Genomic DNA, 20384 nt, shown 5'->3' on the forward strand with positions numbered 1-20384 from the left:
AGACTAAATGTATTGATATCAAGTATTCTGGTTATAAAATGTGAATTAATCTCTTGTGACCTCTTTTTATTATGACAAACTTTCTTGATTATATTTAATTTTACAGATACTGACAAATACTCTTGGTGTGAGAATTATGCTGGAAGTTCAGGACTTAGTAGTCCTTTGCCTACCCAAACTACTTCAACAGATAATCCTTTGGTATTACTTATTTCCGAATTTAATGAAACATGAAATTTTTATATTTTTAAAAGATAAGATGGCATGTTGATTTAGTTTGGTGTAATCAGTGGTTTCTTCTTAATATTACTTAAAATTCATTAATTAGATTTAAAAATAAGGCATGGATATAATATATGAAAATTCTTCATGAGAAACTTTTATTGTTTTTAATCTTGTAAATAAAATTTCTACAGATATAAACCATATTAATATAAGAAGTTGGGAAAATTATTATTTATAATGTATTTTGTAATCTTTTTATTGATCATTATCTAAAATGATCTCATGTATATGGAAGTAAAATATATTATCAAAATATTTTCCTATCCGAATCATTTCAGTTGTACTTAATTAGAAGTACAGAAATCAGACCAAACGTTTTCATATGTCAAAATAATAAGCAGCTATCAGAAAAGTGATACTCAGATCTTAGAAGCAGCATCCACTCGTATGCAGTCATTTCATTTTGTGCTGCAGTAGTAAAATACAATCTCATTTTATGATTCATCAAGCAAAGCCTTTCAGTGCTGATAACACTTACTGTCATGGAAAGCTTTAACTGCAATTCATCATCATATCACAGTTGTCAAATCATTCTTTTCACTTAATTGTAATTATGTCATTGAAGAACTGTTTATGAAATGAAATATGAATCAATATTATGAAGTATCTTCATTTTAAATTAAGTAATAAAAAAATTAAAATTATAAACATTTGCATGAAGGAATATTTAGAATAGCAATATTGAAGAAAAGTATATTTTGTTGTTTAATTAAAATAAATTTTATTTAAACATGATTTTGTGTGCTTTTCAAAAAAGTAGTTGTTTTCAATAAGTCATTTGGTAGAATATTGATGCTATACACATTTCAGCATTCCCCTTTTTTTTCTTTCTGGATGTTAAGACGATGAGGGGGAGTTATAAGAAATTGATGTGTATTTTGCAATTTTTGTAGTTTTCTTATCATCAATGTATCATTTTACAACCAGAGTCATGATATGAAAACAAAATTTATTTAGTTCATGTTTGTTTTATCTACCTTTATAATAAAAAAATATGGGTACTTAATGGAAAATTCCGTCAACCATTTTTGCCTATTAAAGAAAAGATGCCAAACTATGCAATTTTTTGCCAAAAATGGAAAAGACGTCTTCAAACATGCTGGGTTTGGTGTAACCTTGATTACACATGTTAGTTATTATTCTTGAGTAAAGACTCCTTTTTTCCCCTCTATCGCGCATTTTCAAAAAAAAAAAAATGGTTAAAATTTGGGACCTGCATATTACAGAAGAGCATGCTGTTGAATATTTTCAAAGTTATGGAATCTTGCCGAGCTAAAAAAAAAAATGTGTTAATGGCCACGAAATGGCGCTTTATTTAAAAACTGAGACGCAATAATAAATAAAAAATAATGTAAATTTTTAATCAAAAATTAAATATGAATAAATGATAATATAATAAATTTGAAAGAAAAATCAGAATAGAACGTTTTTTTCTTGTATTTAGTTTTTTTTTTTGTGTGTGTGTGTGTTTTGTCTGTTTGTTTGGCACGATTGACACAGTCTCTTGTGGCCGACGGGATTTTCCGTAAGTACCAAAATATGTTATTATTTTTAAATGAAATATAGCTGTTTAGAAAGTACTCATTTAAATTTAAACTTATCAGTATGATGAGTCCTTTTTTTTTTTTAATCAGAAAATATATTGAGCTCAATAAAATTATTTTTAAATTTTGGAAATTCACTTAGATTTAATTGGAGATCTGTATACTAATTCAAACCTGGATTCTTTTTACAAGTTCTTTGTATTCTTGTTTTAGTAATAATTTTAATATGCTGCTATATATTTAAGCATTCACCCATTTTGTATTTCTTAGTGATATTAGACCGCCATCAAAGAAAAAAAAAATCTTTTTAACTTTATCAGTTCTTTGCCAGTGATAATCAAGCAAGAATAACTAGTGACAGAAATACCACATAATTCCTAATCGTTTTGCAGGTTTCTTCATGATGACAATTTTTTTTTTTTTTATTTCTTTCAAATATTTCTACTCATCTGATAATTAAATCCTTCATATAGGTTTAAATTTTATTCATTTCACAATCCTTTCTCTCAGTATGTACTTTTGTTATTTGTAGTTTGACAATGTAGAGAAAATGAGGTTATTTCGTAGTTCAAGTTCATAGAATTTCAGATTACAGTGTGTGTCTGATTGATGCAAGTTTTGTTTCTTTTCATTAATGTTTAAATCATACTTTTTTGTTTTTGATAAATAAGTATTTTTCATAGTTTCCCTCCTAATGGCAGGCCCAAACCATCCATAGATGTTGACCATTACTAAGGCCAGTAGCCTTTATTATGGAGGCCCCCAATAGGTGGGCTAGCTTCTCCTCCTATGAGGGGAGATGGACAAATACAACCATGCCATCCCTGGGATTCGATCCTGGGCCTTTTAGTATAGCAGGCAGTTCCCCTAACTACTATATCGTCTAGGTAGCATATTTTGCATAGTTTGTAAATGGATTTTGCATTCAATCAATTTTTTACTTTTCCTCAATTTGAATTGCTTTATTGTTAAAAAAATTATAGTAGTAATCTAATTTTAAATCTACAATAATCATTTTAATAGCAGCACAGAATTCAGAAAATGTTCATTTTAGATGCAAAAAAAAAGTATGTTATATCTTGTTAAAGACTATGAAAAGGATAAAAAGGCACTTTTAAAAAATCTATATACAAAGGAGAAATTTTTCAGAATAATCATTGGAAATCAACTTAAGGTATTTTATAATCTGATGTATTAACTGAAAAATCTGAAAGTGTCAATGTGTGCTTAATTCCAAATAGTGTATTCAAAGTTTTAAATTATTCAGTTTGGTGCAAAATTATTAACTATCGAAAATCTAAATTGCTAACAAAGTACATTAGTAAATCTGAAATTAAATGTACAACTATTTAAAAATTAATATTAAAATTTCTTTGAAAATATATATGGCTGGACTTCTCTTTAAAAATTTATATGGCTAAAAAATTTCTTTAGTTAATTTTTAAAGGATATATGAGCTAAGTTAAATAAAATTGAATCCCAATTTATGCTTTTATATTTTATCCAAAAGCAACTAGGATTGAGATCACTTTGATTTAAAAATGTGATATATTAAAAAATTTATATTTCTATTTAGTTGAATTGTGCTGCTATTTTAAATAAGATGGTATTTATTTAGTTGAAGCTTTTATACATACATATGTATTAAAGATGCATTCTTGAGGTTATAAATTAGGTTAATTCTTGAGGTTATATGGAGAACATGCTATTATGTTGGCATATACTTTTACTGGCATTTTAAAATTGGTTTAAATTTTGAAAATATGTCTGCAAATCTGAAATTGATATTGACAAGTAAGTTTCTTAGTGGATGTCTTTCTGTAACAAGACTGAAACTATTTAAAATTAAAGACAGCAAGGGTGGTATTTGTTCAAAACATACTGAATGAATATGTACTGCAGGTTTGTGTAGTTAGCAAAATTTTAATTTCTTTCTGTAAAAGTCTGTTGCATCGAAATTCGTGTGATGCTTATGTGGTTTGATTGCAAAATTGGAACTGCTGTGTTTGCACAGTTTTGTACAATAGTATTTGAACTGTGACTTAAATATTAATAAATTATTTTCAAAAATAGCACTTAAATCACTTCAGAAAAGCATTTGAACTGATCTGATTTTTTAAAGTATTTAAATATTTTGTTTATAATGTTATCATATTTTCTTTGTATTATTAATACACATTTTAATTATTTTCTTTCAAAATTAGACTTATTTATTATGTCATTTGGTTTAGATAGTAATGCTAAATATGGAAAATATTCTCAGGTAGACTTATTCAGATGTAAGTCTAGAATATTGACTAAGTTATGCATCATCATCATAATAATAAAAAGATAAAAACCTAGCACATTATGTCTTCTGTTTAATTGTAGCATATGATATTAATTGTATGTTTATGAATAGTTATTAAAATTTAATTGATTTGTAATATATGTAATGAAGAATTCTGTGCTGTAATATATTACATGTATTGTAATTCATGTTTTTATAAACAAATACTTAAGATTTCATTTTATAATTTAGATTGACCAGTTGGAAATAGATCAGTTTGATTGGCAACTTGTACATTGTCCACTTTTGAAAGAACCAGCTGATTATGTTCCAGATACTGTTGATTTAACTCAGGATGCAGATGCTAGAGATTATTGGCTGGTTTGTTTTGAAGATGCAATAGATAAGGTGATAACGTTTGTCAACATTTAAGTTTATTTTCATTTAAAATGAAAACTTAGTTTTAGATTGCTATAATTTTTATTTACTGTATTTGCCAGCTTATATAAGATGTACCCCCTATTTTTATACACATTTTTGAAGAATAAAATTTTATCACTGATCATTATAATTCTACGAAGTTGTTATTTTCTAAGTTGCAGTGGCTCGAAATGCTTTTCTGCAGCCCCGTTTCCATGTTCTCTAGCATACGCAATTGCACGTAGCTTGTATGCTATGTTGTGGCAATGCCAACATTGTTTTTGAGCTGTATTTTGTCGTCAAATTTAAGGAAACTGAACGGTAGCAATTTCACACACTTAAAGTCGTTCAAAAAAAATTGAGAAGTTTAAACTAACCCAGCTGTGATTGTCGATTACAGCGAATGCACATTCACTGAGCTCTATGTAATTGTATATTCCCACACTCCACAAGGAAACAAGAAAAAAGATTGCATAACTCCGAATAGAGGAAATTTCCAGAAATGAATGTAATCAAAAACTGAGTATCAACGTATAAGGCGCACCTTGTTTTTAAGACCAATTTCGTGGTAATTAAATTTTAGTCTTTTGTTCTTGCAATAATAATGACCCTTACTTTTAGAAATAAATTTTCTTTTTAAAGTAGCTTTTGTAAAAGAAAAAGGGGGAAATAATTACCGCCATTAAAATCATCCTAAGAATTTTATGTTCATTTCTTGAACTTATTGACTGTTGTTTTGATAGGAAATCAGAGATGCAAATTCTGCTTGTTCATAAGTAAACATTAAATTGAATTCTTACAGCAAATATATAAAATTAGTCATTTTAAGCTCACCAACACTAATTTAAAAACTTACTAACATTCTTATTTGCTTCAGATAATTTCCTTGTATATATTTTAACAGAACTATTATTCTTAGCTAAATATATTTTATTTAAAACATTCACACTTTTTGAAATATTATTTATTCATGGTGAAACTTGAGTTTTTAGGACCCAGATGTGAAAACTTTGTTGAAACTGGAAGAATTTGATTGATAGCTGTCTTTGATAGCAGTGTGTGAAACGATTAAATATGATATAGATTCATACAAATACTGAAAGTTATCTTGTGGAATTTGATGCAGTACATTCTGTAATTGGCCAAGAGGCTCACCCTTGTTGCAAGACTGTTATAACCTGTATCTTAATTTGTCTTAATATGTGTAATATGTATCTTAATATGTCATTTTGGATACACTTTGGGGATATTATTCCAGATGAGAGTTTTGATACTATGCCAGCATTCCATAGAGATGTTCACATGTAAAAGATGTGACAGTATTGGCAATATAATTGTAAGTTGCAAGGATTTGTTGACATAGGTTAGTTTGCTAAAGGATCGTTAAACTTGACTAGATATATCGCTTGAAATAACTTCCCAGACAGTAATGGCAAATGTGACGGACATGTGCCTCTGTCATAATGCGACTGGGTGATCAGAATGTGCTAGTCTTCCTCCATGCACAAAATTTCTGGTCATCTGAGCCAAATAAAAGCTGTCTATTGCAGAAAACAATATGGTTCCAATCTAGTATATTCCAAGCTTTCTTGTCATAAAATCAGGATTGTATTGCTGATGATACCAAGAAGTTAAGAGTAGATGTAATCTTATAATATATTAATACAGCCACCTTGTAGAAATTGCAAAATTTTCAGAATGTCCCAAACTCTAGAAACCATGGTCATAATAGTTCTTTAATTTTAACTAGTAGTGTTGCCATTTTCATATATGTTCTGTATATTGTATGGTTCCAATATTTTTTACAGACAAATTGTAATATTCAATTTTAAATATATACAGTCAAAAGTCGTTAATTCGGACACCCATAATCCGGAATGATCTATAATCCGGACCTCAAAGCTACAAACTTTCTGTGCATGCGTCGCGTTCACGCATGCGCACAGGCGTTTAAGAGTGCACGTAAGACCTTTACGGCTGCGAATATGTTTGTGCACATGCGCGTTTAATGTGTAACAGAGGTATAAGTTAAACTAAAATTATCTAATTCAGTTAATGTTGCACATTGCGTTGTTCCTTAATCTTCGAATTGGATCCGGCTTATTATTTTTTGCAGACTGTTAGAGCAATTTTATAAAAGTAAGCTTGAACTTTCGATTATGTCAAATAGAATTTCCGATATATATTTACTAATATGTAATTTGTATCTACAAAGCGAAAGTATGTTTTGAAATCCAAAATCTGTTTATCAATTTCACACCACGGATTGGAAGTTGATCTGTCAGCACTATCCTTATCTTCAGGGCAGATGTTTTTATTTTATTTGGCTTATAATTCCTTACTAAGTGTAGTATTTCATGTGGATGTACTCCGTGTTTGATATGATTTAAATCAAGTTCCTCGTCATTATAATTCGCTTCTGATAGTGAAGAAAGTGACCCAGAGGTTATTGAAAACGAAAACATTTCGATTGACAAATTAGTCGGTATTCTCAACACAGCAATTATAGGACTTGAACAGCGGAACTTTGTAACTAAACAAGAAATTATGTCTGTTTAATAGAATTAAAGAGAAAGTATTATCACATGAAACGAAGCAACTTACATTGAAAGAAATGTTTAATAAAGTAAACAAATAAATATTAAGTTTTTTCTTTTTGTAAATTTTGATACCCTTTAGATCATAATTGTTCTTTATTTCATAAATTACGGTTTCATAGTTTTAATTTTGTAATTTCTGCATGCCATCTTACCAGATTTAAACTGATGATCTATAATCCGGAAAAATCGATAATCCGGAATCGCCGAAGTCCCGACGAGTCCGGATTAACGACCTATGACTGTACAGTTCTGGAATTTGCATGTAATGGAAGAAACTGCAGTAAAATTTCTGCAGGAATGCAGTTGACATAAAATCAACCCCCCCCCAAAAAAAAAAAAAAAAAAAAAAAAAAAAAACAATAGTTTTAAATTTATTCTTAAAGCCATAACGAAATTTTCAACAGAGCATTATAATAGTAATAAAAGCACCTGTAAGTTTGACTGATTTTTGAAAAATGTGAAGTATATATGTAATAAATAATCCTTTGCAGTTATAACTCATTCATTCTTTACTGTAATGATTCACCAAATTGCACCAAAGTGGTTGGACTTATATGCAATTTATAGTGGATGTGAGGAGTAAAGTACAGCCTTCTTGCAATTATACTGTTTGACTCTATACATTTAGGAGGATAATTAGTTCTAGTTGCCAGATAATAAAGCTGTCTCTGTACTTATTGCAGTTTTAGCCATCATAGAATCTTCCAGAAAAGTTGTCTTCCTAGGCCTACTTTTTTTTGTGACAACCCTAATGGAACCATTAGCAACATAGATCTGCTCCATCTCTAGTGTCAAGTAGGTTATCATTGTACCTAGACCACTTTCAAGAAAGCAGTAATGTGACATCTGTTGAATTAATGCCTACCATTGTCATGAGAGTGTTTGAGCGTTCTTATTTGCTAATGCAAACACCATTGCCACATAAGCTGTTCAAACTGACTCAAATTGAGAAATATGCTTTATGTGTGTTTGAGGATTTATTTATTGGCTGTGAATTTTGTATCTTGTATGTTGTAATAATAAAGTTGAAAAGACAAAAAAGAAATGGGTTAGCAAGAGTGAATGTAACGGCAGAATCGTAGACTGCAAGCTCAGTGAGAATGTAAAAACTTGAACAGACTTTATTTAGGTAAACATTAAAATCTGATTTATTTATTTATTTTTTTTTTTTTTTTTTTTGTTAGTTTTAAAAAATCGATGTAATATTTGATGTTTACTTGAATAAAAACTTCAGTAAAACTAATAAAACTAAAATGTTTTACTTGAATAAAAAGATAAATATGTATAATGTATAAATACATATACTACATTTATATAGCTATTGTTTTGGAAGATTCGTGCAAAGTCCTCACTGCTGTTTTAACCTTCCAGCACGCGTGCTTGGAAATTCTACATGAGCACGAGCGCATCGTATTTTTTACGAATTCATCCGTTATTTTACCGTTTTTGGCACGAAAAATGACAGAAATGAGTGAATGTTGATAATAAATTAGTTAAGAAATAAAATATTAATCTTGTTGCAAATTACAAATGATATCACATTCAAATATAAGTAAATTATTTTTAAGTTCTTATGTTAGTGAGATGGAAATGCAATAATGTATTTCACTATAGAAAATTTTTAATTTATTATTTAATAATTATATTTTAAAATTGAGGTTAATTTTAATATTCATCAAAGACAAATATAGACAAATAAAAAAAGGAAAACGCCTTGGTAGGAAAAAAAGTTTAGCATTATTTACTTCTTACTGGTTACAAAAACGCACTAACGCACGTTAGTTTAAACTAACTTTAATATTTTTATTTATTTCTAAAAAGTAGAAATAAACAAAAAATAAGGAATGGAAATCGCTATTGTTCTCCCATCCAAAGGTTTCCTTTTCTTCGTCAGATAATTCTTGAGAATCCGAGCAAAATCAGCTGGTTGCACATATTTTTTTGCCATGAAAATTGATATAAAATTTACAGAGCCAAATGTATTCAAATTAAAATAATACATGGCAATTAATAACACAAAATTACAAAATATTTGAGAAAAAAGTATTTTCCGAATTTTCACCCACAAGCACGTGCGTGTCGTAAACTTTGAATTCCTGTTGGCACAATCAAATGTTTCTGTAGAAAGCAGGATACAGTCAAATGCTCCTGTAGAAAGACGGGTAGTAGTTCCTGTAGAAAGGCTGACTGTGCCAACAGTCAAATGTTCCTGTAGAAAGGAGGAATAGAAATCACCTTCAGACGTCTCATCTTCGATATGCGAAAAATGTGCGTTAAAAACTGAATTTGTCATAATTTTGTGCATATGCGCGTGCTGGAAGTTAAAGAAGTATTGCATTTGTATTATCTACTGTAAGTGGTTTCAAGAAGTTTTTAGAAACAGAGTATGTATATTGAAATTATATAGTTTTGTGATAGTATGAGGACTGTCAAAAACATTTTTATGGAAAATTTATCCCTTATTGGCATTATAAATATCCCCTATAGCATTCATTATCAATGAAATGTGTATATATATATGCTCATTTCATAATTTATGATTTGTAATATAAAAATTTTAACATATAGTGTTGATTGCTTTTAAATTACCTTAAAAATTTTTAAAGATTTCAAATTTAGTTTGATTTAAATTTAATTATCTTATGTTTATATTTCTCTTTTTTTATGTAACATTTTAATATGAATATGAATTAATATGAATTTTAATATGTTTTCTTATAACTGAAAGAAACTTATTTAAGTTTGTAGAGAGAGCTATACAGAGCCAAATACATCATGCAGATGCTCAACACAGGGCGAAAATCTTCAAAGAAAAATATATCAGCCGCTTACAACATTTAAGAACACATCCTTTGTAAGTAAATTGCTTTGTAATATTAAAATTCAAATTTAGGAGCAATATCAGTTAATCTAAAACGTGAATAATGTACTTTTATGTTTTTTATTATGGTGTGTACAAGCTAAATATGTAGTTAAGAACTATGGAGAGTACCTTCTGGATAAATCAATTTTCAGAAAATGGTCATTCTTTTGTGTACTAATAAGTTGTACAATAAAGACTGAATGCTAATATTGAATGTTGCTTAAGAAATGTGTAAGTGGGTAATAAAACAGAAGTTTGATTAGTTATTTTACTTTCATTTTCATCATTTTATTACTTATATTATGAGTATTATTATTTATAATTTATATGCAAAACAATATTTAGTCTTCTGTCTGTAGCAGAAACTATCAACTTAAGGAAACCAAAGGTTTGTGAATGTTGCTGAGAAAAGTACTCTGTATAAATTCTTCAGGTGTTAAAAATGCAGGAATAGAATCATTATTGTAACAAATTATTCATGTTGTATATGTTCCACAAATTTAGAACTTGGGGGTCTTTTTGTATAATGTGATTAATTTTACATTCTAATTCTTTTGCATAAGTATGTTACACTGCATAATTGCATTCAAAGGCTTTTACTGAATAAATGTCATTTTTAAAACAGGTTTCTATTCAGACTTGCTATATTGTGATCTTCTGTTACTTTTGTAACCAACAAGTGCATTTTTGCCTTATATATATGTAAACGCTTAATAAATTGTAAATCAATATGCAAGTGAATCAGCTACAGGAAAGCTTGGTTGTATCTTTACTTATTTATTATATTCAATCCTTTATTTTTAAAAGCTTTTAATCTACTAAGGAGATTGTTAGCATTATTATTTTTAAATAATTAGCCCAGAAGGCCTATTAATTTATAAGCATCATTTTGTGTTGATTCACTTTTCAAACTGTTGCCGCCAAATATTATCGCCATATTATATTCAAAGAAACTAAATAATGAAGAATATGCATGAATGTTTCTCACTTTGTGAAGAAACAACGGTACTTAGAGCCATCAAATTTTGAATAACAGTCTCCTCCAACCGAACATGGGCACTTGGAAGCCCAAATTTTGAATTTCAGATTTAATTTATTATCTATTTAAAATTTTGTAAAACTTTAACAAATTATATTAACAAACTCAACAATTTCAAGATGAGCATTGCAACACTGTATGGGGGGAAAACTTATTTATCTCATGTGCACGAGACTGTGTATCGAAAATTTTAAAGATATGCTGTTTTTAAGTATTTTGTGATTTTGCTGTTGAATTGAATTTTATGTGTTTTAAGTGTGAAGAACATGATATTTAATAAACAAAGGTAATGCACAAAAGTATAATAAACACCACTTTGGGTGTAATATAAAATCTGAAAGCTGTCATATTTTTTCTTGTATCTATTTTACTCTATGTATATAAAAAGGAATTTAAAAGAAAATCGGACGAAAAGATGTAGAAATTGGTTAAACACCGAGAAATATGTAAGTGGACAATAAACAGAAGTTTTGACTAGTTATTTTGCCTTCATTTTCACCATTTTGTTACTTATATTATGAATATTATTATTTATTTAAATTTATATGTAAAACAATATTTCATCTTTTGTCTATACCAAAAACTATCAACTTGTGGAAACCAAAAGTTTGTGAATGTTGCTTTGAGAAAGATATTCTTTATTCATGTGTTAAAAATGCTAGAATAGAATCATTATTGCAACAAGTAAATTCATGTTGTATACATTCCATAAATTTATAACTTACTATTTTTATGTTTTATCAATGAAGAGTAAAATATTATTCTAGGATGTTTAAAAAACTATGGAATACATTTTCATAAAGCTGTATTTTTAACCAAAGAATGCATTTAATGCATATATTTTATCTTGCTCTTTGATTTATTGAAGTATTTCCTCTTATGATATATTTCTATATTGTAAATTACTGTTTCTTTTTATTTTTTCCATTAAATAATTTTATAATTTGAAACTAAATGAAATAAACATTACATTATGTATGTATTTATTTATAACTCTTAAATATTAATATTTTTAATTTTAATTTATAGTATATGAATAAATTCTTGTTTTTGTAAATGCATATATTAGTGCATATACATTTAAGTGTAATATATGTAGGAAATTGTCTGCTGTTTTACCTGACTGTCTGTATTTTTTTTTTTTCCACAGTGCTTATGGCTCTTTAACTGTGAGAAGTCTACTAGATATGCGGGAGCATTGCCTTAATGAATTTGACTTCCCTGATCCATATTTACAAGTAAGAAAAGATTTAAGAAAAATGCTGAGAGAGAAAAAAAAAAATGTTTAGATGAAATGTTTTTGTTCAGGCTCAGCCCCAAAAATAAACAACCACATAGCAACAAATTTTTCAAAAGCACTAACTAGATTGTTGTCAGAAACCATGATGTTTTTGTGCAGTAGCAGCAAAATACTCTGCCATTAAGAATGGTGCTCAGAAAGGCTATTTTTTAATTTAGTGTTGAAATTTTAAGCAGTCTAACTTTAATAGAAATCTATGAATCATTATAGACATAGTGGAGTGAAAAACAGTATGTTTAAGGCTCAAAATATGGCAAAAATGTTAGATTTGAACATGTATTCTAAATGTTAGAAGTCAACGATAGTAGCAAATGTCCAGTTATTAAAAATTCCAACAGTACTCTTGTAAATCCTAAAAACCAGTTTCAAAATTTTTCTTCCGTTAAAATCTTCAGTCCAATTTATAGATCATACTTCCTTCAATGAAGTATTGATTTAAAGAACTCGGATATGGTCATTTCTTTATGAGCTTGAAAAACTGGATAGAAACTGATTATCAGAAAATTACAAAAATTTGCTACTTAACTGTGGTATTTTCTGATTATCCACGCACTCTTCCGAAAAGTTGCCAAGTTACTTTTCGAAAGCAACAGCCATATCCAGAATGGCTGTGCACTAAGAATTGTATAAACAAGCAGTGAATCGATAAAATTTAAAACGCAAGAAACATCCATAATAAAATCCTTACTTTTTTCAAGAAATCTGTATTTAATTTTTTCTTTTCTCTCATGCTGTTGTTTTTCTCATGTAGACATTAAACTGTTTTAGCTGTAAAAAAGAATTGTTCAGATTTGGCATTATGCAAGCTGTCCTTTCATATACATAATAATATGTCTTCATTATAGACGAAACTCTGAAAATTGCAGAAAGTTTGATCCATAGAATTTGATCATTTAAGAAGTACAATTTCATAGCATGTGAATTTTTGCATTCTATTGTACAAAATGCCATGTTTCTGAAGAAATGCAATGCTTTCTCTTTCATCTGGCAGCAAACTCCACAGTATGCTGTCTGCATATGCATACACCTAGGTTGCCGCATAAATACATTTTGATGATGTCATGGTTTGCCTACCTTGGTGACAAAATGCACATGAATACTTTTAGGAAGGGTACGAATAATCAGAAAGAACCCTTACTGCCAATTCAAATTTTGCTAGAAACTTTACAAAAAGATTTCAGCTCACCCAACAGGATTATTACAATTCAATATTTCTTATCTTTTCATCCAATGAATTGCACTCCTTTGCTTTATTTCATAAATATATTGGTCCAAACTATGCATACAGCTTCTGCTCAGGGTTGCAGCTCTGTTGGCCAAATTGTATGTGCTGTAATGCAAATGACAAATGAGGGTACAGTAAAAAGTATGATAAAATGCAATGATATAAATTATGAAGACATAGGGTAAAATAGATACTCTTAAAGCAATGAATTTTCATAGACAGCTTTCAGAATGTCATTTCTGAATTGGTCAGAAACAGTGAAAAAAAAGTTGCTGCTTACAAATAAATGTATAATTAGTTGTATTTATAATAGATTTTCAATCTCAAAAATGCTGTATTTTTAATTAAGGTTGTATAATGGTTTGAAATATTAAAATGTTTAATTCATATGGAGTGCCAACTGTAATGATTTTCTAGGATGCCAAAAATGCAATAGTTTTTTTCTTCATTAATTTGTTTCAAAATAATTCCAAAATATCATTTGATGTTTCTTTTCTGGGGTCAGCTTTTCCAAGTATGCTTTTTTCTATTCATAGAAGTTGATACACTTATTTGGTGCTTTAAATAGATTTTTTTTCCCCCTAGCAAAAACGTTTGGAAAATGAACAGGCTTTGAAACTTCTGAAAGGTCGAATAGATACTCTTAATGCAATGAATTGGAGTGAGAGACAAGAAGCCTTGGTTGTAGGCCTTTTAGCTGGTAATGTCTTTGACTGGGGTGCTAAAGAAGTTGCAAAAGTGATGGAAGGCTCAGATTTTGGTTTTACTGATGCCAAGGAAAAGTTAGAAGGTACAATTGAGAAAGAATTTTCATGTTGCATTAACTGATTTTATTCTTTTTTAATTTTATTTCACTTTTAGCTAGGCCATGGCTCATAGATGATTTAGATGGTTGGATTGAACGTTTGAAAGGCAAGCCTCACAAATGTGCAGCTATATTTGTAGACAACAGTGGAATGGATGTTGTTTTAGGTGTAATACCATTTGCTCTGGAGCTTTTGAAAAGAGAAACTAAAGTAAGGTTTATCAGGTTATTATAGTCCTTTCTTATGTAAAATTATGAAACTTAAAGCAAATATGGTGGTGGTTCCCTGCATGGGCCCTTTTTTTTTTTTTTTTTTTTTTTTTTTAAATTTCTGATGGCAAGGCAGAATACAAAACGAAGCTCTGAGTAATATATTTCAAAACATTCTACAGTTGCATGAAGCAGTAAATGCAAGGTGATTTATAATTCTTTCTGGCCTTCAAAAGTTTATAGTAAAATATCTATAGCAAATGCATATTACAAAAGTGTGCGCAACAGTGTGCAAAAAATTCATCTTAAGTTTCTATTCATAATAGGTCTGATCATATAATTGTAGATTTAATTTCTAGGAGTGTTTAAGAAGCCTGGTTGCTTGTGCAATGCTAAATGAGCAGGTTAGCTAGGATAGTCGGCTAGGATCAAAGTCTGCAGTTTCATGAGAGTTACTCATGTCAAATACCTGTAAAATACATTTAGAATTTAATGAAATTCTTCATATAAAAATAGAGTGATACAGTGATGTGCAGCTTTCTCATGGTTATTATATTATAAATTTTAAAATCCTGGAAAGAATGACAAGTCACCGTATATGATGTAATATTCGCATGCTATATAAATACAATACAAAGTCCATAATCCGGACTCGTCGGGACTTCAGTGATTCTGAATTAAGGGTTTTTCCAGATTTATAGATCATCAATTTAAATCTGGTAAGATGGCATGCAAAAATTATACAATTAAAAATATGAAACTAATTTCTAAAATAAAGAGCAATTAGGATCTAAAGGTTATCAAAATTTACAAAAAAAAAGCTTAATATTTATTTGTTTACTTTATTAAACATTTCTTTCAATGTAAGTTGTTTAAGTTGCTTTTTGTGCTAAACATTAAACGCGCATGCCTAAAGCATACAAAAAAGTTTGTGGCTTTGAGGTCCGGATTATAGATCATTCTGGGTAATGGACGTCCGGATTACAGACTTTGTACTGTAATATAAAATGTAATGATAAATTAGTGAAGTAATACATTATTAGCATTAAATGATCATAAATAAAATATATTACATGTAATATTACGTATTTAAAATTCTGTCTTAGAAAAATGAAAGTAAAGGATTCTGATCTTTTAGACTAATTATTTCTGCATTACTTCATATACTGTTTCAAGGGATGCCTGCTGAATTTTACCATGTTACAGCACATTCTTGCTTGGCAAAAATTTATCCTCTTCTTTCTGGACAAATTTAAATTTTAACTGAATAATAAACTGAAGATGGCCAATTTTCAAATTTTACTTACATATGCTGTCCCAAAGAAAAGGAAGAAAATTCAAGATAAATTAATATTTAAAGTTTAATTTGACCAGTGCATTGTATAAAGATTACTATAAATATATTTCTACAATTTAAAATATGAAAAAATCAAATCAAAATTTTTAGATATAAATTTAGCAAATTAATAAAAATAATTTGTCTTCCACTTCATGTCAACTCCGTTACCTTGAGATTATTGTATCCGTAATTAGTTTTTAAATCTACCTAAAGGGTGTAGTACATATTCAAAGTAGTCAAACTTAGCTTGACTACTTTATCTATGTCATTGAATATGTACTGCCCTTTTTAGGCAGATTTACAAACGAATCGGGGGTAAAATAATCTCAATGTAACGGACTTGACATGAAAAGGAAGAAAATTATTTTTTTATTGATTTGCTAAAGAAAAATACTTCTGTAATTAATTTTTATCATGAATATAACACACTAATAGTTCATGTTTAACATAATTAAACTTCTTTATTTAAAAAAATTAATTAGGTTAAAAAAATCAGAGGTTGAATAACATAAATCTTGAAAAGGACAGGCAATTTTGCCCATGATAAATTTTTTTAGGATTTATATCTAAAAAATTTCAATTGATTTTTTTTTATCTATTTTAAATTGTAACAATATATTTATAGCCATCAATGCATTGCTCAAATTAAACTTTAAATATAATTTACCTTGAATTTTCCTTTTTTTCTTTTGGGACAACATATGTAAGAAAAATTTGAAAATGGGCCAGATATTGAATCAATAGATATGAGGGCATAACTGAACTATTTTTTCTGGCTTTGTTTAGTTTACTTTTTCATCTTAAATAATGAATTTTATAATATTGCCTTTGAAAACTAGTTAAAGTACTTGTATGTTAGTATATTATTTTTTAGTTATTATTTTGTAATTGTGGTTTTTCACAAGTACTACATAAGAGTTATTTTTATATTATGAAGCTTTTATACAATTCTATCAGTAACCTACAGAGATACCTTGAGCAAAACAGTTTTATTATTTTTTGCTCCATTATATTAACCATTTATGCATAAGTGTTCAAAAGAATATTTGTTAAAAAATACATGTGTGTATGCTACTCCCTTCACATTTTACATATTGGAAATATAATCATTTATTTCAGCTGCCAGAAGGATAATATTCAGTATTTTAAGTGAAAAAGATTTTTAAAGTGACTTGTTTCAGTAAAAACATAATATATTATTACTTACTATATTATATATTTACTTTAGGGGTACTTTAAATATCTATCAAATTTCTTAATATGAAAATCACTTGAAATTTCAAAATAAATTGTTTATGAATATGTAATAAAGGAAAATTCATTAGTGGGAGAATGTGTTTGAATGTGTTCATTAGTGGGAGAATATCAATAGATATGCATATATATGTCATGATATGATATTTGTCATGTATTTAAGGAACAAGCCAAAAATATTTTATTTTAAAAAAATGATGTTTGGGCCAGATTTAAACATTCTTAAAGAACAAGCCAAAAATATTTTATTTTAAAAACATTTCTCCTTTTATACTTTTCCAGTAACTGGTTAATTGAGTAAAAACTGCAAAAATTATGAAATCAAAATTATAAACATAACAGTGTCATGGATATACATTTAATGAACATATATTGCACTCAGATTCATCAATTTCATTTAAAAACATATTTAATATAAAGGGCGATTGGAAAGTAATTTTTGCATTAAAGTCAAATAAATATTTAACAAGTTTTTATTTTTAATTGGTGTTGTAACCACCCTCGTTATCAACAGCATTTTGCCATCTGTGTGCAAATTTTCAATGCCGAATCTATAAAAATAGATTGGTTTTTGAGACAAATATCTAGAGATTGTATTTCAGTTTCATCCAATTTTCAAATTTTTTGTCATGTAGAAAGTGATGTGTAGTGATCGGAATAAATTAAAATTCAATTGCATAATGTCAGGTGAGTTCAGTGGATGAGGCAGTGCAATTCATTCATTTTTTCCGGGGTTCGTCTTGGCGCATTGCAGTCTTACATTTTCATGTTGCAGAATAATACCTTTCCTGTTGATAATCAGTGGAGACTTTTCAATTAAAGATTGATTTACTCAATCCAGTCATTCATGATAAGTCCACATTCATACTTTGTCCAGGTTTCAGTGCTTCAAAATGAATGATTCCACGAATACTCCACCAAACACCCAAAAGCATCTTTTGGGGGATGGAAATCTGGCTTAGTAGTTCTTTGTGATAGTTCATTTAGAGAAAGACACTTCTTTTTGCGTTTTGCATTGTCATAAGACTCATTTTTCATTCCCAGTGATTAAGTGATCAAAAAGCAGTTCAGTATTATGATGTTGAAGCAATAATTTGCATGTGGTAAACTAGTTAGATTTGTTTTCTTCAAACCGATTATGTAAGACTCGAACACTTGCTCTGCTTACTTTACCAATCTGCTGCAAATGTTCTTGAGTGGCCAACCAAGGTTAGTTAAGAGTGTTTGCCAGTTCTTAGATTGTCTACGTCAGATTTGCTTCCACTTCAACCCATAATGTGCCATTGTTTAAAACTGTCGGTCTTGCTGATCAGTATGAGTTTGAAAGATCAGAATTGCTGGATCTTAATTCAGAAAACCACCTTTGGCATTTTAAACATCTAATGAACTTGGATAAACATCACAAATATATTTGGTAGCAACTGTTGCATTACTACCCCTGTAAAACTCGAAAAGCATTTAATGCCGGATGTGTACCTTTTCTGGTATTTTCCTGGCAATTTCACTCAAAATTACAAAAATAAATAATTATTTAAAAGTAAACAAACCGCTTTAAAATACCTTTGCACGACTTTGAAGTACATAACGAGCTGATAAATGGTAAATGAATACTGACATGTACAGAAATGATCTTGCTTTCCACTCTTTCTTATAGTTTATTATTAGTTCTAAGATTATGTTGTTTAATTTCTTTATTGCCTTGTATTAACATATTTTAAATTTCAGGTTTTACTGTGTGCAAATTCTAAACCTGCCTTAAATGATGTGACTTATCAAGAGTTAAAAGTTTTGATGCGTAAAGTTGCTGCTATTATAACAGATGTAAAAGATGCTTTAAGTAGTTGCAAATTAAAAATTTTGGATTCTGGACAGGGTTCACCATGCTTAGACCTCAGGTTGTTATTGCTGTTATTATTATTAATAATATTGAGAGTGTGGAATTTTCAATATGTATAGTACCATCAATGCATGAAATGCCGCCATTCTATAGAATATCTAGGAATTTTCTAGAATGCTTAGCATTTTTAGGCAAAGTAGGAAATATGAAAATTAGTATACTTTCCTTAGGCATTATATAGAATGAAAAATATTATTTAGGCAAAGGATTAAAAAAAAAAGATCATGATAGAGCTATTATTAAAGACAAGCATTCTCAGAAATGCAAATGTTATTTTGAAAAAATAGTGTCGTTAAAAATGTTTTCAGAATATATAAAAAAATAAAAGCTGTACAAAACAAAAGTTATGCGTCTCTTATTAAAGAAAACAAAATTTTCCTATAAAAGTTAAGCAATTTAACCTGTTTTTTGTAACGTGGTAAACTTGAGTGACATTTTGATTACACTTAATTACTTTTTCCACACAAAGACATTTCATAGTATTTTGGCACTTTGTTTTACTTATACACTTGACAAATCTATGGCCACTTTTACTGGAGAGCAATTGCAACTGACCAGAAAGGAATTTTGTGGTCAGGAATATCTTTAATTATAAGCATGTTCTTAGAGTATAAAGCGAATTGTGATCTCATGTTTTAAAATTCCGTCAGAAGAAACTGTCCACTAACACATTCATTATAACTACCAATATATTGCACAAATCACTTTGTCCTGTGTTGATGTCAGAAATGGGAACTCTCACAGTAGAAAAGTTCCAAAGAAGCAGTGGGAAATTTTTTTTCTCAGTTCGTTTTTATTTTTGTTTATATTTCTGCATTGATTTTTGAAATAATTTTACTTACAATAGCATTTTCAGTTTTGAAACAAGGAGTGTACAAAATACCCATTTCGTCATCTTCACTAGCGTGGCCATAGAAGATATGAATTTTTTAATAACTTTTTGTGCATGCATTTGCATCACAGAATTTCTTTTAAGCACACACATCTGGTATCAGAAACAAAATGTTATAGTCAAAATGAATTAGAGATGTATTTTGTACATTTATCATTTGGCATGTTATAGAATGCCTAGGAAATGTATGAAACGTTAATCATTTCAAACACTGCCGGCTAGTTTTCAGAATTCTATAGAATGCCAGCTTTCATACATTGCCAATAGCATAAGTCTTTCATTTTAATTGATAATTCATGCATATGTGTATCTGAAAGAGCTAGGGAGGTAAAAAGTCATATCTTCATGTTTTTATATTTAAATTATTTGTAAAATTTAGCTAATATTTAAATTTTTAGTTTTTTTTTAATATTTCTGAGTGGCATTAGTTTATTATTTTATT

The 20384-nt window shown here is 28.7% G+C and overlaps 1 protein-coding gene and 1 long non-coding RNA gene across 3 annotated transcripts in view; one reads left to right on the plus strand and one right to left on the minus strand.

Moving 5' to 3' along the window:
• The window catches only part of LOC118181061 (4'-phosphopantetheine phosphatase), a 53565-nt gene that overhangs the window by 25585 nt on the left and 7596 nt on the right, over positions 1 to 20384 (plus strand). For both annotated transcript variants that reach the window (XM_085824353.1, XM_035350140.2), the window contains exons 9-15: positions 107 to 201; positions 4351 to 4506; positions 9860 to 9972; positions 12171 to 12258; positions 14131 to 14335; positions 14407 to 14561; positions 18879 to 19048. In XM_085824353.1, coding sequence (XP_085680479.1) covers positions 107 to 201; positions 4351 to 4506; positions 9860 to 9972; positions 12171 to 12258; positions 14131 to 14335; positions 14407 to 14561; positions 18879 to 19048 — 982 coding nt within the window. The remainder of the gene's footprint in view (positions 1 to 106; positions 202 to 4350; positions 4507 to 9859; positions 9973 to 12170; positions 12259 to 14130; positions 14336 to 14406; positions 14562 to 18878; positions 19049 to 20384) is intronic.
• LOC118181062 (uncharacterized) overlaps positions 8728 to 20384 on the minus strand; it is a 32077-nt gene continuing 20420 nt past the window's right edge. Inside the window, exons 2-3 of the long non-coding RNA XR_004756811.2 lie at positions 13507 to 13650; positions 8728 to 9327 (exon numbers count right to left, since the gene is read on the minus strand). This is a non-coding gene — a long non-coding RNA (uncharacterized LOC118181062). The remainder of the gene's footprint in view (positions 9328 to 13506; positions 13651 to 20384) is intronic.

This window comes from Stegodyphus dumicola, chromosome 9 (assembly GCF_044657685.1).
Source record: "Stegodyphus dumicola isolate Sdum_Otavi_A_Nest chromosome 9, ASM4465768v1".
Classification (NCBI taxonomy): domain Eukaryota; kingdom Metazoa; phylum Arthropoda; class Arachnida; order Araneae; family Eresidae; genus Stegodyphus; species Stegodyphus dumicola.